Source organism: Microtus pennsylvanicus, chromosome 16 (genome assembly GCF_037038515.1).
Source record: "Microtus pennsylvanicus isolate mMicPen1 chromosome 16, mMicPen1.hap1, whole genome shotgun sequence".
Lineage (NCBI taxonomy): Eukaryota > Metazoa > Chordata > Mammalia > Rodentia > Cricetidae > Microtus > Microtus pennsylvanicus.
Window position 1 is genome coordinate 26,054,049 of NC_134594.1, and position 14,065 is coordinate 26,068,113.

Consider the following 14,065-nt stretch of genomic DNA (forward strand, 5'->3'; position numbering starts at 1 on the left):
TAAGCCACCACCATTGCGATGTGTATGCTTACTAGAGAGATTAATGGGTCTTTGTGACATCATGGTGGGATAGTGGGCTAGGCTTGAATTGACTTTCATTTGTTCTCCCGAGTTCAGAAATGACGTTATTTTGGTTACAAAAATTAACTGCAAAATCTGAGAGCATAGGCAACCACGTACATCATGAACACTGTGTGAACTGCGTTGCTCTTGACTGACGTGGCATGACTTACTTATAAGAGAGTCAGTGAAGGCGATATAAAATAATAGGATTAAAAGACCCGACTTCAGATACACATTCTGGCCTCAGGGTTCATGTTTGTAAACCAAACACTCCTGTAAAAAGGAGGCAAAAGTTCTTCCTCAAACAAACCAGCTAAAGAAAAATATTCGTTCACTTTTCCAGACCACAGAGCGTCTGTCTTCCCAGGAGCATACTGCAATTTCATGCCATAAGAGCAAACTGTAATTGGGCTGCATGTCTACAGCGTAGGCCTGCCAGTTGGGCAACGTGCTAACTACTGCATCCCTAAGAAGTGGAGAGAGTCAAGACGTTAGCCTTGAACCACAGCCAGGAAAGCTGAGGAGAATGCTTTTACTTTTCAAAAAAAACAAAAAAAAAAAAAAAAAAAAAAAAACACACACACTTGTTTAAGAAAAAAAATCACCAAAACTTTCAATTGTTTAAAAACTAAGTTTAGCTAGGCAGTGGTGGCACATGCCCTTAATCCCAGCACTCGGGAGGCAGAGGCAGGTGGATCTCTGTGAGTTCGAGGCCAGCCTGGTCTACAAGAGCTAGATCCAGGACAGGCACCAAACCTACACAGAGACACCCTTTCTCAAAAAACAAGCAACCAAAAACTAAAAACCTTAAGTTTAACTTCCGTCAAGTGTTTCTATTGCATGCTCAAACAATCTTAATTAAAGAAAAAACAAACAAGAACAGAAACGGAATATACGTAGAGGTAGAACAGAATTATTTATTAAATATGTATCTTTTCTTTTTTGTTATCTGCCTTTGCATTTTGAGGTTAATGGATAAAGATTGTTTTAGAATCAAATAAAGTTAAAGAACTTTAAAATTATTTTTCTGAAGAGGCAAACTTCTTAGCCTTTTAATGGGTAATGACTTGACCTATATAAGTCTCCTTTGCTGGTGCGTATGGGGTCTTCACCCAGTCCCTGGGATGTTTCCCAGTACAGACTAGATGTCAAGTGACTACTTCATGCATATACAACCGAATAAGGAGGTCTCAATACAAGCTGATGAGAGCTATAGTCAAACTGCACAAAAGTCAACAAAGGTCGTTGTTGTCAGCACACAAAAACCCTGGATTTTTCCAATTGTCCCTTCACTTTGGCAACTCTTTCTTATAGGTAAAGTAGTCTGAATAAGGAGTCTGGAGGCAGAATATCCTGTGTGTCAAAACAGAACTTTAAACATCACACATACACACACACACACACACACACACACACACACACACACACACACACTCGCACGCACGGTAGCAACTTATCAATATTTCACAAAGGTAGCTGTCGCAAGTACAGGTTAGTAAAAGTTGTTTGCACAGTGCTAGCTTAGGCTAAAGTGCCAAGTCTACGACAGGTGCTAAGGCTGGAGGTAGTGTCTGCTCGGCGCTTGGCCAGGACTTTGAAGTACTTTTCTTGGCAAGTGAAGACAGACAAGTGTGTGCGCGGCTGGTGGGAGTGTTTGGCTACCCACAGAGCCACTCCAACACCTTAAACCCGCCACTCAGGTTGATGGTTCTTTATTGTCACTGGTTTATCCAATTGTTAATTCAGAAATGTGACCATTTATAAGACTGGAGAGATTCCTAAATCAGAATCTAGTTATTCTAGGATGCGATGACTCTGAGCACCACCTCTGGAATTGTGCTTCCCTTTCAGATTGTGCTGCCTGTGTGCAGCTCAGGCTGCAGACCTCCAGCACCAGCTTCTGTGCACCTCCAGCACCAGGACCTGTGCATTCCCATGCATCTCCAGCACCAGCTCCTGTGCACCTCCTGCACCAGGACCTGGATTAGCAAATTTCATCGCCTCAGCTGAGGATGTATTTTGGCACATGGTTTCCATAGTGGGTGCTGTGCAATGTTTATCTCTGAGGGACATTGGGAAGCTCAGTTGGCTTTCTTATAATAGTGTCTATGACCGAATCCATTTTCATAGTCAATTACACGTTAGGATAAGTTCACGATGGGTTACCAGCACGGGCACACGAGATAAGCACAGGCACACAAACTGGAGGAATTTGAGAAAGCTACCCGAGTTTTTTTTTTTTTATTTGTTTGCTTTGGTTTTTCTCTTTTTCTTATCTGTAAACAGGAGTGGGTGGGGCGGGGCATGGTATTTATTTTTATGGAGTTGTTGGGAGGTCAAGAAGACTAGATATATACACAACACGTTTAGAAAAGTGAAAGGCTCACACGTAACAATAAATTTACTAGGTAGTATTATTGACTTTCACCAACATTGTTGTTATTAGTTTTGGTTGAGACAGGATCTTATATAGCCCAGGCTGGCCTCGAACTTCTCATCCCTGTGCCTCTAGTTCTGAGTCCTGGGACTACAAGTGACAGGTGTAAAGGGGTACATTTGGTCTGTGTGGTGCTGGCTAACTTAGGGTTTCATGTACATTAGGCAAGCACCTAGTCACCTGAGCTATATCTCCGTCCCCAGTGCCATTATCTTAATTTTCAGAACTACCATTTGACTGTTTTCTTCATTCTTAGATCCATAAATGAATGGAGGAAAGGGAAGGGGATGTCCTGGAGGGTCAGTTTCTTTTCTATCAACTTACATTTTTTTCCGTCTACCCATGGCTAGCAGTGTGCATGTGAGCTATGGAGAGAAAGGAAGAAGGCGTTGACAGTCTGTAGAGAAATGAAAGTTTAGGTCAAGGAAGGAGGTAGCGGTGAGTGGGATGGTCCGTTTTTAAGCTTTCCTTTGAAAGTGCAAGCACTGTTTTCACTAGCTTGTTACCACGTGGATTACACTGAAGGTTTTAGAATTTCATAAAAGAACCTGCAACCTCAGTGGCTCACACTTAATCTGTTCTTCTCCGTGATGTTGATCATCATGGTTCCATCAGTAGATTGATTTTCAATAATACAAAAGCAGAAAACCTTCTCAGAAGGGATTCTTAGATGTACACCATCTACTGAAAAAGCTTACATGAAATGGATAACCTGGGGGCTGGAGAGATATTTCAGTAGTTAAGAGCACTTGCGCTTCCGGGAATCTGGGTTCAAACTCTATGATCCCCATGTTAGTTTACAGCCATCTGTAACTTCTATCTCAGAGGACGCGATGCCTTTTTCTGGCCTCTGGGGTATCAAGCAAAATGTCCATACAAACAAACAAACAAACCAACAAATAATTATTGGCTGACTGACCTTAGGGTACGCTCTTTCTCATTCCTAGTGTGTTATACAAGCTTTTCACAGAAGACAAACCTGGCTGGAACTGGCAACTGCCAGTTCCGGCCTAACAACAGAACCTCCCACAGTTCAATCAGAAACGCAGCCCTGGCTTCAGTTACTTGAGATTGCTGGACCCAAAACATCTCTGGACCCAGATAGTTCAACAGAACGATGAGCATAAAGCAAAAACAAAACGAAACAAAGTCGCATCAGCTTAAATGAACACTTCACATTGAGCCCCCAGATTTAGTATGAAGAATTAAACAGTTGCTCAGAGGCAAGCCTTGCCTCCAAAGCAAGCTTGGCGCACTACGTTGGCCTGCAAAGGCAGAACAAGCGTTAGCAGCAAGAAGACAGGGATGCAGTGGGAAAACTAGCAGTCTGAGTGACATATGAAAGATGAGAGAGACATGTTTCTACTCTGTGGGGAGGACAAAAAGATGTTCCTGGGGGTGAAACAGGCTACGAACAGGCCCACAGAGACACTCTGAATCACAGAAAAGCAAGCTGACAGAGACCCAACTGAACCACTGTGCCGTCCTGTGGCGTCTCCTAGTTCGTTGATGTCAACTGACCCTGTGTTTGAAGCGGCCAGAAAGGAGACAGGGATTTTATAATGACTGCACAGATTCTGGGAGGAAGAGCGGAAGGTGTGTGATCTGAGAGAAGGCTGAGGTGGTGTTTTTCTTTTCTTCTTCCTTTCATGTGGCGAAGCCAGACTGAGGAAGAAGTACCCAATGGACTACCGCCCAAGAAGGCTTTATGTAACATGTCTCTGCAGACACACAGCTAGAACGCATCAGACTCAGATGGCAAGTGTCCACTTACTTGATGAGAGCACCAGGCTATTCCCACCACTTCACACTGCCTTTACGCTACACTCTAATACAGGCTTCCACTAATTCACACTACTTACTGACGCCTCTGATTTTTGAGAACAGCAAGTCTTAACAGCTGCTACCTGCTAGCTTCCAGGCATCATGAGCGGCTACCCACGGACCACGGACCGTGGCTGAGATAGCAGAGTTTCACAGTTCCACTGTGGGAGCGAACTGATGGGCAGCTACCATAGACTTTCCCCTTTATTTTACTAAGAACCCAGCAGGAGGATAGCCGTTAGAAATACACCTTCAGGGACTTCCAATTCTAGTAGATTGCCCTTGGCTAAAAATGGAAAGATATGGTTCATTCTGCATGTCATTTACTACTTTAACATATAGATCCCTCTTATACTTTTTGTTATTTCAGGATTTTAGTTCAAATACTCGCTATAATTTTCAATACAAATTTTAGATTTTTAAAAATTACCACCTAAGCACAGACTCTGGTCTTTATTATTTCAGAAGTGATCTTTTGATGGTGTGGCCGGAGGGCTTTGTGTTTCTCTTGTATATTAATATTGTATGACAGATTTGGATGGCATCCCATCCACTGTCCCTCTCTGACCAAAGGCTACCAATACTGAGATAATAGTTGAGAGTTGAAAACTACTGACAGAACCAAGCAGCCGGTTCGTCCAAGGAGCAAGGCTCTGATGTTGGGAGGTGTACCTGGCCATCCGTCCCGATGGTGCCTCCGCAGTCTGCCAGGAGCTCCGACATGTCATAGTAGCTGACAAACTCCCACAGACAGGCTTCCAGGTTGAGGTTTCGGTAGAATCGTAAGGTGCTGGAACCCCTGACTGGCACACTGTACTGGTAAGGATAGGTCTCTCCAACGACCTCCGGGTTCTTCGTGGCATTAGTCAGGAAGCCATGGCGGGTCTTCACTTCGTTGTAGTCCAGCAGGTTGGAGCATTTGTGGTTACCGACTCTTGTGCCGTCAGGGCTGAGGGTCAGCTCAAAGTTGGATAGCTCTCTTGTGGAGATGACAGGCAGCATCCCTGCAGGGAAGCACAATGAAGCCGTCTGCCCTTACTTGCATTTTTGTTTTAATTTTAAAGACTGCTTTTTAAGTTGACAGACTTTCAAAACTAGGTAGAAAGAGTTGGAAGAAGCAGATGGACTTGAAAGTCAGTTTGCAAACTGAGGATTAAGGAAGTGAAACCAACCAGGTTATAAGCACACTAACTCCCAAGACTTTACCAGGATAGCTACTGTCTATGTGTCTGAGGTCTCGCTTTACCCACGGTACCTACCATCTATATGCGGCATCGTGACGGTGAGCTTGATGAGGTTTGCGAAGTCTGGGTCCTCGGGACCAGTGTAGCGCAATTTAGCTGAGAATGGCTCCGCCCCGACTACCCCAGGCACGCGGGGCTGACAGAGACCTTGAAGAAAAGGAACACATCTATGCTAAGAGAAGATGAAGACGACAGCACATAAGGAATGTTTTAATGTAGGTGCCATTGCTTTCTATATTTTAATATTCCCCGTGATCTAAGACCTGGCTGAGGATGAGCATCAGAAGGAAGGAGAAGACTGTGTGAGAGGCGACGGCAGCATGCATTTTGGGGACCCCTCAACAGTTCCTGGTCAGACTGACCATATATGATGACCTTTATACCAGGAACATATTCACAAGATTACTGTATAATGCGAACAGATAAAAAGAAAATGGGTGAAATACAATAAAAACCAAGTATAGTCAAATGGAGTGAATCTTAATGTTACCCTAGAATAATATGATGAATCGTGAGATATGTATCATATACTAGCTATAATTAAATATCACTCACTGGAGACTAAAACGAGAAGTGAGTGTGTGTTTAAGAGTGCTGGAGCTGATCGCAAAGCTTTGCTGCATTATAACTTCTATTCGTGTGTGTGTGTGGGGGGGGTGGCAGCAGAGGTATCACATCCCCTGGAGCCGGACCTACAGCTGTGAGCCACATGGTGTGGGTATTTGGAACCGGACATGGGTCCTCTGGTACATGCTCTTAACCACTGAGCCATCAACCCAGCTACCTAAACCTACTTCTTTAAATCTGAGAGTTAACACATTTTAAATAGAAACGTGCATTACGAGTTTTAAAACCCATTTAATTTAGGAATAGGAGTCTAGGTCAGAGGTGGAGGTCTCGTGTGCATAAGAGCCTGGGCTCCATTCTCAGCTCTTCCGACAGTAAAACAGGGAGAGACGGCTCGGTGATTGAGTCTGCTGACTGCTATTGTGGTTCACAACCATCTGTAACTCTGGTTCCAGAGCATGTGATGTTCTCTTCTGACCTGAGTGAGCTCTGTGCACATACGGTACACATAGGTACATACAAGCATACATACATACACTTCTGAGTGAGCACTGAGTACACGCGGTACACATAGGTACATACAAGCATACATAATACAGTTCGGACCTGAGTGAACTCTGTGTATATACGGTACACATAGGTACATACAAACATACATACATACACTTCTGACCTGAGTGAGCACACACGGTACATATAGGTACATACAATCATACACACATACACTTAAACTGAAAATAAATAAAACTTTAAAAACAAACCTAACCCACCAAATCAAAACCAGACCAACAACAAAAACCACACAGAAATGAGGTATTCGCGGTACCGCAGTATTTCCCCTGCCGTTCACAGGGAAACGGTCTCTCACCTTCCTCTCTGCCGATAGTGACGATGGGGCTCATCAGCTCCAGGCCTTCATTCCCATTGGTGTTCACAGCACGGGCTGCGCACTGTACCCGGGAGCCAGGCTGGAAGTATATGGAGTCTAACGTGATCATTTTGGATGACGTGAAAAAGGTATCGAAGTCTACCTCTCTCATAGGGCTGGTTACGCCATCTGGGCCGGCAGGAGCGCTAATCAGCCATCGGTATCGGGTCAAAGTGTCATTGATGCTCTCGCTGGCACAAATAGAGCCTGTTTTGTCATAGTCTGGATATTTGGGATTGCAAGCCTAGGGGAAAGCAAACAAAACAGTGTTAGGAGCAGAGTAGAGAGTACTGTGGACTTGATTCTTCTCAAGCTCTTTCAGCCCCCATGCTTCCATTGCGTCTCCCCCGCTATGCTAGAGTTCTGTCATGGAACTTCTGAATTCTTATTCCCAGCAGTGATTGTTTTTCTGACCTCAGAAGTGTTAATCACAGCACCATCTCTTGAATCCCCAGAGTCTTAGCCTTCTCTCCCCTCTTTCTCTGCCGTACAAAACGTATTAGAATCTCCCTGTCCTGTGAGGCTGGTCACACCACCACGGCTAGCAGGATGCGAGCCAGACATCCATTGGGAGCCCAATCCTTCTCTTCCCTTCATCACATCCAGCAGGTGGGTGACCTTGACCACTCTTAATGTTCCTTAAGCTAACTCCTTCCGTGCCATTCCCATGGCTCCTTCCCAGCTAATTCAAGTCCTCCCTTTCCAGCTCGTTACGCACTACCGCGCCACTAACTTTCCAACAGGATGCTCTTCTCAGGCATTTCTGCATGAGAACACTTCCTGCCACCCAACAGATGAATTCCAGGTGCCATTCAGAGCCCCTTGTAAGGGAACACCATATTATTCATGCCTTGGTACCCCGACGGAGATTCATTGTGTGCCTGTGATATGTGGAGTGTCTGATTACGGCTGCGGTGACATAAAAATACACGTCACAGCTTTTGTTCCCGGGGAACTTAGAAGTCAGTTATGAGAAGGCAGGCAAAACCTGTAATGGCTCCCTCCCATTCTCCCTGACAGCTGCCCTTCGCAGAATGATCTCCCTGTACCCGAATCTTAAACTGTCAGAAGTCTACGTGATCCTCCACACCGGAGTGCTAACTCTTACACTCTGCCTCAGAGCTACAGAGCCTGAGTTTTCCCACCTGGCCTTGTTCTTTAACCCCTTCTGTGCCGAGATCAAGCTTTACTGATTTACCCGACGTAACAGATCCTTAAGCTGCACACTGTGAACTCAGTTAATAGGGTTCGGTTTTGTGTTTGTTTGTGTTTTGGGAGGGGGAAATGGGAACTTCATTCAATTATTGTTATTTTCTGTTTTTCACAGCTTCAAGTCTAAACCTTAAATTTCCCAAGACAACGCTTATTAAAGTTTATAATTACTTTAAACAGTCGTCCTATGTGGCTAGAGGGATGGCTCTGGGTTAAGAGCAGTTGCTGTTCTTACAGAGAACCTGGGTTTTGTCCCCACCACACACGTGACAGCTCACAACTATCTGTAACTCCAGTTCCAGGGGATCTCATGCTTCCTTCTGTACTTTGTGTCAGGGACATGTGTTTGTGCACATGACACGCACAAACATGTAAGCAATGACATGCACAAACATGCAAGCAATGACATGCACAAACATGCAAACAAACATTCATACATGTAAAACAAAAAATAAATAAATTTTTTTAAAAAAAGAATTATCTTAAAATTTTTCCCAATTTTATCTATTTCTTACTCACCGTAATGCAGACAACGGGATAGCCAGACACAGGCCCCGCGTCCTCCTTGGCTTTTGAAGTGTCATCATACATCAGCAAGGACACAATGTGAGGGACAGAGGGAAAGGTGACATCCGCCATACTGTTGAACTCCTCTATATATACAATGGCCTTGGTTGCCTGGAAGGAAAGGAGAGTGATCGCTGATTTGTGAACTATCCGGGTTCTCGGAACTTCTCTCTTTCAGAAAAATGACTAGAAAATCCCTGGGAATCACTGTCCTGCCCAGACCCATGCAGAGTGACAGGCCACACACAGCTTATTTCATGGACCCTGGTGGCCTTGCTCATCTTGAATGTTTGTAGGGAAGGGACCTAAGCCTTGAGTGGTTCATCCAAAGGCTTGCTACTAGCCCGTGAGATGTTTAGGTTCTAAGGTTTTCTCTTCAGTTGTGAGGATAGTAGCTAACTCAGTTGTGGCTTTGTGAAGTTGAAATAACATGAACAACAACAACAAAATCCATTAATTGATAGTGGGAGGAAAAAAAACTGACAGACACCTTGAAAGAAGTGAGACTTTTAAGGTCATGGGCTTGTGTGGGCTTTCGAGATGCGGAGAGGCCAGGGAGAAGCTAAGCTGTAGGTGGACAAAGGCCAGGACTACCTGGACCATGGGATAGAGAAGATGAGAGCTAGTCAGAAGGTGGCTCTGGACACTGTCTACCCAAGGAGGAAAATCACCTCTACCCATATCCCTGGCTCTTGAACAGCTTTTCTAGTGCTGATAACGGATAGGACAGTCCTCAGGCATCGCCCTGACACTTTCAAGAGCTGAAAATACTGCAAATCAAGTGTGTTTAATCTACCGAACATCATGGACCAAAAACACAGGGCTGTAGGGTTGCAGCTCGTGATTGCAGAATAAGGATAAAAGTAAATTAAATTAACGTTTTTTACAAATAATTTTACAGCACTGTACAGGCAAAAAATGTAAGTTGAATCACGGTCCCACCAAAGGTATTTCTCTGTTTTTAAGGGTCTTTAACAGTAAAAAGTGACTTTAGCTACGCATTGTTTTTTTACCCAAAAGAATGTCACATGTCACTCCATAAAAACACTGAAAGATTCACAGAAAATCCATTTGATCAAGACTTTGTACCCGCAGATCTTGAGTTCTAAATATGACTTAAAAGGATAACAATGTAGCTGGGGAGATGGCCAACAGGGTAAGGCACCTGCTGCTAAGCCCAGCATCCTTAGTTTGATCTCCAGAATTCATATTGTGGAAGGAGAAAACTAACTTTTGTAAGCTATCCTATAATCTCCATGTGTGCTCCATGGCACCCCCTCCCACCACGAATACAAAAAAAAAATAAAGTTAAAAAATTCTTAAGGGACAGCAATGCCACAGAATTACCATTTTTACTGAATAATAAAAATACTTAAGAAAAACATATTCCCCATTTGATTCCTTATTGATAGTGGACAAGATGGTGAAAGCAGTGCAGTACACTTACACATAGTATTGTTGAAACTGACCTTTTCCTACAAACAGAATGTAAGTTAAGAAATTATTTCCACTGCGCCAAAACAAATTCCATGGTGATTGCACCTATCCTGAAGAAAATCTGGTAGGCAATATGATGTATGAAACACCATTTTGAGACTATAAAACTTTGAACCTGAAGTTCTCAACATCAGAAGTTCTAGCCATAGTAGGGGGGACAAGTGGGCACCTTGAGGGCCAGGAAAGTGATTGGTGGGTAAATATGTCTGCTTCAACGAGTGTTGAATAATTATCTCATCCTTGTGGCAGTCAATTCCACGTTCAGTCACGACACGGGAAGGCTAAGAGGGCTAATGGGGAGCCCAGGAACTGCAACTTTGAATTCCCACCAACAAGATTTTCCAAAGACAGAAAGGGATATCCATCCAATCAGAACAGAAACTAACGTGGGTGGTTGAAAGGGATCATGCATATCCCTTTTCACGTACAACGTCATCAATCCTTTAAAAAGGATTTACTTTTCTATCATGTGCATGAGTGTTCGCCCCCATGTATGCATGCGCATGGTGTGGGCAGTGCCCACAGAGACCAGAAAAGGACATAGGAACCCCTGGAATTGAAGCCACAGATGGTTGTGAGCCACCATGTTGGTGCTAGGGCCTGCACCCATGTTCTCTACAAGAGTAGCAAGTGTTCTTTACAGCAGAGCCATCTCTCTAACCCCAAGTCCCCTTTGCTGTGACTTCTTACGTGCGTTTACTCTAAGAAAAGGTTGACTTCTGGTCTCACTTACCTGTGTCTCTGCTACCATGTTTTCATCTGGTTTTAGGTGAACTGTGAAGGCTTCCCTCATCTCTCTTACTCCATCGAAGAGTACTTCAATTTCAACGATATGCTGGGTTTCCCCTTCCTTAAACTCGATTTCTACAAACACAAAGTCACTGATTTAAGCTTTTGCAAATGAACCTGAGATCTTGGAGTGGTTTATAACAAGGACATTTTAAACTGGGGTCCAGTACATCGGTGCACACATGTGGCATGTGTGTGGTTACTTAAAGGGAATCAAATCAAACCGCTAATTTATTGCTACTATCTGTACTATACTGTTTGTGTGTGTGTGTGTGTGTGCGTGTGCGTGCGTGTAGGCTAGAGAAGATACACAGCGCCTTATTCTATCACTTTTTACCTTATTCCTCAAGACAGAGTTTCTCACTGGACCTAGACACGTTGGCTGGGGTCCAATAAGCCGCGTTGATCCTCTCATCTCTGGTTCCTACAGTGCTAGAGTTCCAGGCATGGGGAGCCAGGAGAGGTAGTGGGGTTTGAACTGAGATTTTTGTGATTGAGTTATAAGCCCTCTTATCTGCTGAAGCATCTCTCCAGTGTCCACTCACATTTCCTACCATTCTATTCCCTTTTCTCTGCAAAGGAAAATGCTAACCATGACTTACTAAATTGCTTTGTTGGTCCACAGTTTGGAAACTGTGAGAGACAGTGAACAGTGTTTATGTCGGGCTATAAAAAGACTCCCCTTTTTAGCCCACCAGTTTCCTAAGCTAATGAAGCCCAATGAGTGGGAACGGGACCATAGATAGGAATGACTGAATGTTAGTGGGTGTAGGGAGATACATAAGCTATTTTGGAATTGTTTAGGCGCATTATTAAATTATATTTTAAAAGTACTTATTTTTGCTGTTGTTATGAGTGAAGGACAGCGCTTTCTCCCTCACCTGCCCCACTCAGCGAGGACTGCTATGCTGTCATGGGAACGCAATCTAACCACAAGGGCACGTTGTTGCTAGCACTCAATTTTAAAAAGTTAAGGCATTACGATGATTGGGTTTTATTGAAGTCAGAGCAGCAGACCTTACTGCGGAGACTAGATGAGTTGATTTGAAGGTGTTATTCCCCCTTTGGGGAAACTGCGTCCAAAAAGAAAATAGGAGGAAAGACAAACACCATGGTTCCAAATAGCAGAGCCAGGGCTATATCCTGACATGCCTGCAGTCAGGAATCAATTCTTTACGGCAGAAGACTGCACTGCTCATGTGCTTCCCACACTCTGGACTTCAAAAAGCTTTATCACCAATTATAACAAAGAAATTTAACAATCAGCTATTAACCAACACAATTAAAATTTTTTTTGTCCCAATTCTGGATACATTCCCCTCCCTCCCGCCCCCCAACCACTGGCCTTATTATGCTCTTGAGTTCAACAGTTTTGGATCTTTTTTTCTAGTTGCCACGAAAAACATAGGAAGATGAGAATAGCTAATTATTTCTAGTCTACCAATTGGTTTTTAAATTTTTAAAAGCAAATTTTGGTGTGTCTGTGTAGGGTAGGCGATGTGATGCTATTTTATAAAACAGTTTGGATTGATCTGTCTGGTGTGATTCCTAAGAATTACTTTTTTTAACATTAAAAACACTGGGGCATTGCATAGGAAAACACGAACACCTGAGTTGTTTTGTGTCTTCCTTGGTATCTGTCAGCTAATGGCGCCTGTGGGCTTTTCTCCACAGTGGATTTTCAGGTTGACCAGCATTCCAGCTTCTCTGTGTTCCCTGACTTCACTCACTTCTGACACCAGACGTCAATGTGTAAGCATTCAGAGTTTTGCAGCCCCCTCCGGTTAGGCAGAGCAAATGTCTAAGATGTTTTACAACAGTTTATGGCAAACATCTCAATGGTTGTCTCTTGGATGTGCATTTTCCTGGTGAGATTTCTGTCCCATTTGCCTTATGCTCTCTCATTTCACGGAACAAAAGTTCAACTTTTGTGGCAATGTTTTCCCTATTTGATTGTGCATGACCCCAATTTACATCATAAAATGAATAATTAAAACATATTTTAGAAAAAAAATCTGTCAAATTTTATTATAAGCAATAATCTTAGTGGTTATTTGACACCCAGGTGGATTTAGCATTGATTAACTTTGCCCTTGCTTGTGAGTTTACTACATCTTTATATAAATTTTTCTCTGTTCACTAAAAGGATAACTTTATTTCCAAGACAAATAATTTCCGTCAAAAGGTTACACAGTGACATCTCGACAGTTTTTCTTTCACGTAAAATCTGTTCATTGCAGGAAAAACTGACTTCAGATTTTGTAATTGGGTAGAAAAATCTGTTTTGTTTTCATGTCTTTTGAATTACAAATGACGAGCTTCCAAGTCTGGGAATAACACTGACTGTTTCTGCAAGGGAAACTAAGCTCTGTAGTAGAAGCTGTTCTGTTTCTTATTAATGTTACTTACTAATTTTGTTACTGACTCAATAAGCCATCGGTCACTTGTAACATTTTGTTAATGAGTCAGAAAATCAAGGTGAATGCCCAGAGCGCTGTGATTAAAGAAGTAAGGGCCGCTGGGGCCGCTGAGGGTATAAGAGGCAGAAAAGCAGGAACATTTGCTGATAAGCAGAATTTATGCTTATGATTATGCTGTTAGCAAACAAGGCAGAGAGATGGGGTGGGGAGGGGTGGAAAGAGAGAGAGAAGCATCTAGTTGTTTCACTAGCTCTTGGAAGTAAACAATGGGTTGGTACTCAAACCTGCACAAGGAGAAAACGACAGAGGCTCCTACACCCCACAGAATCGAGGCTGCCAGGGCTGGTATTTTATCACCTATACACCGTCCCCTGTTAGCACACTACCTTTAGTGTTTGAATGAAGCTGTCCAGCATGGCTAGCACACACTTTCAAAGTCACAGCAAATATACGCTGTAACGTCTGACCACAGAACGGGAGTAAAACTCACAGTTTGTGGGCTCCAAACACACACAGC

General features: G+C 43.4%; 1 protein-coding gene across 1 annotated transcript in view; it reads right to left on the reverse strand.

Annotated features, from left to right (window-relative positions):
• The window catches only part of Frem2 (FRAS1 related extracellular matrix 2), a 133,036-nt gene that overhangs the window by 18,973 nt on the left and 99,998 nt on the right, over positions 1-14,065 (reverse strand). Inside the window, exons 12-16 of the mRNA XM_075950736.1 lie at positions 11,073-11,203; positions 8,795-8,953; positions 7,004-7,307; positions 5,584-5,715; positions 4,997-5,328 (exon numbers count right to left, since the gene is read on the reverse strand). Coding sequence (XP_075806851.1) covers positions 4,997-5,328; positions 5,584-5,715; positions 7,004-7,307; positions 8,795-8,953; positions 11,073-11,203 — 1,058 coding nt within the window. The remainder of the gene's footprint in view (positions 1-4,996; positions 5,329-5,583; positions 5,716-7,003; positions 7,308-8,794; positions 8,954-11,072; positions 11,204-14,065) is intronic.